The 1,456-nt window shown below is 76.1% G+C and overlaps 1 protein-coding gene across 1 annotated transcript; it reads left to right on the top strand.

Moving 5' to 3' along the window:
- Positions 1-314: 314 nt before the first annotated feature.
- LOC113979955 (speckle targeted PIP5K1A-regulated poly(A) polymerase-like) lies at positions 315-1,313 on the top strand (the record flags this gene model as incomplete). The annotated part of the gene is made up of 3 exons (XM_027707232.1): positions 315-516; positions 598-788; positions 1,087-1,313. Coding segments are annotated over exons 1-3 (593 nt in total), but the record flags the coding sequence as incomplete, so codon positions are not given.
- Positions 1,314-1,456: the final 143 nt, after the last annotated feature.

Here is a 1,456-nt window from a genome sequence, read left to right as displayed (position 1 = left end):
CCCCCCCCCCCCGCCCCCCCCAAATCCCCCCCGCGGGCCCCTTTTGTACGTGGAGCGACGCCCCCGGTTTTGTATCTCGGGCTGTCCCGGTTCTGTAGCGACAGGAAATAAAACGCGATGAGTTTTTTCTTCAGCGCGGCCCCAAAAAACGGGCGCCGGGAAAGGGGAGGGGGCGATACCCGGGGGGGGGGGCACCGGGCGGAACGTTCGTGTCGGGGCGCGGTTCCGGGAGGGACGAGCCGGGAGGGACGGACCGCGCGCGTCCGGGGGGAGCGTTTTGTGGGGACGGACCACTTCCGGCGGAAGTGGCGGCGGGAACGGGCGCGGGAACCGGGACGGCGATGGAACCGGAGCCGGACCCCGAGGCTGAGCCCGACCCGGGCCCGGTGACGGGCTCAGGGCCCGGCCTGGCCCCGGTCACGGACCCGGTGCCGGACCCGGTAACGGACCCCGACGTGCAGCCGCTGCCCCGGGGCGGGTTCCGCTGCCGCCTGTGCCAGATCACCGCGGCCAACCGTGAGTGGGGGCCCGGGGGGGCTCCGGGATGGGCCCGGGGGGGCTGCGGGACCCCCGTGACCCCCCCCGGTCCCCCCCCAGGCCCGAGCCTCGCGTCCCACCTGTCCGGGAAGCGGCACCGGCGGCTCCGCTCGCTGCGGGCCGAGCGCCGGGAGCAGGAGCTGCGGAGCCTCTTCGTCAGCGGCTTCGCCCGCGGCACCGACCCCGCCGAGCTGCGGAGGCACTTCGGGGCCTTCGGGAGCGTCACCGGGGTCGTCATGGACAAGGACAAGGTGGGGGGGGGACACCGAGAGAACCCCGGGAAGGGGGACGGGGCGGGGGGGGGGGCCCTATCCCGGGGGGTCCTGGGGGGGCCCCGGGGGGGGGGTTCCTGGTCCCGGGGGGTTCCCGGGGGGTGTCCCAGCCCCGGGGGGGGATCAGGGTCCCGGGGGGTCCCAAGGGGTGTCCCAGCCCCAAGGGGGGTCCGGGGGAATTGTCCCGAGCCCGGGGGGTTCTCAGGGGGTGTCCCAGCCCCAGGGGGGGGTCCCGGGGGTCATCCCAAGCCCCTCAGTGACCCCTGTGCCCGCCCAGGGCGCCTTCGCCATCGTGGAGCTGTCGGAGCCCTGGGAGCGGCAGCGGGCCCTGGAGCACCCCCGGCATTCCCTGGGGGGGCGGCGGCTCCGGGTCCGGCCCCGGGAGCACAAAACCTTCCCCCGGCCCCCCCCGCGGGCCCGAGGGCCCCCCGAGCCCCCCCAGGCCCGGGGGCTGCAGGAGGCGCTGGGACAGGCCCCGGACGTGAGTGGGGGGCACGGGGTGGGGTGAGATGGGGGGGGGCTGGGGCTGTTTTGGGGGCGGGGGGGAGGCCAGGGCTTCTCTGGAAAGGTTGGGGAGGGGTCCTTGGGCTCTCCTGGGGCGTCCTGAGGGTGTCCAGGTGTTCCTGCTGCCCCGGGTGTGTTGGGGG

This window comes from Neopelma chrysocephalum, unplaced genomic scaffold, assembly GCF_003984885.1.
Source record: "Neopelma chrysocephalum unplaced genomic scaffold, ASM398488v2 Primary Assembly neopelma1_90904, whole genome shotgun sequence".
NCBI classification, from domain to species: Eukaryota; Metazoa; Chordata; class Aves; order Passeriformes; family Pipridae; genus Neopelma; species Neopelma chrysocephalum.
The sequence above is the reverse complement of the archived record's forward strand: the minus strand, read 5'-3'. Positions and strand labels throughout refer to the sequence as shown.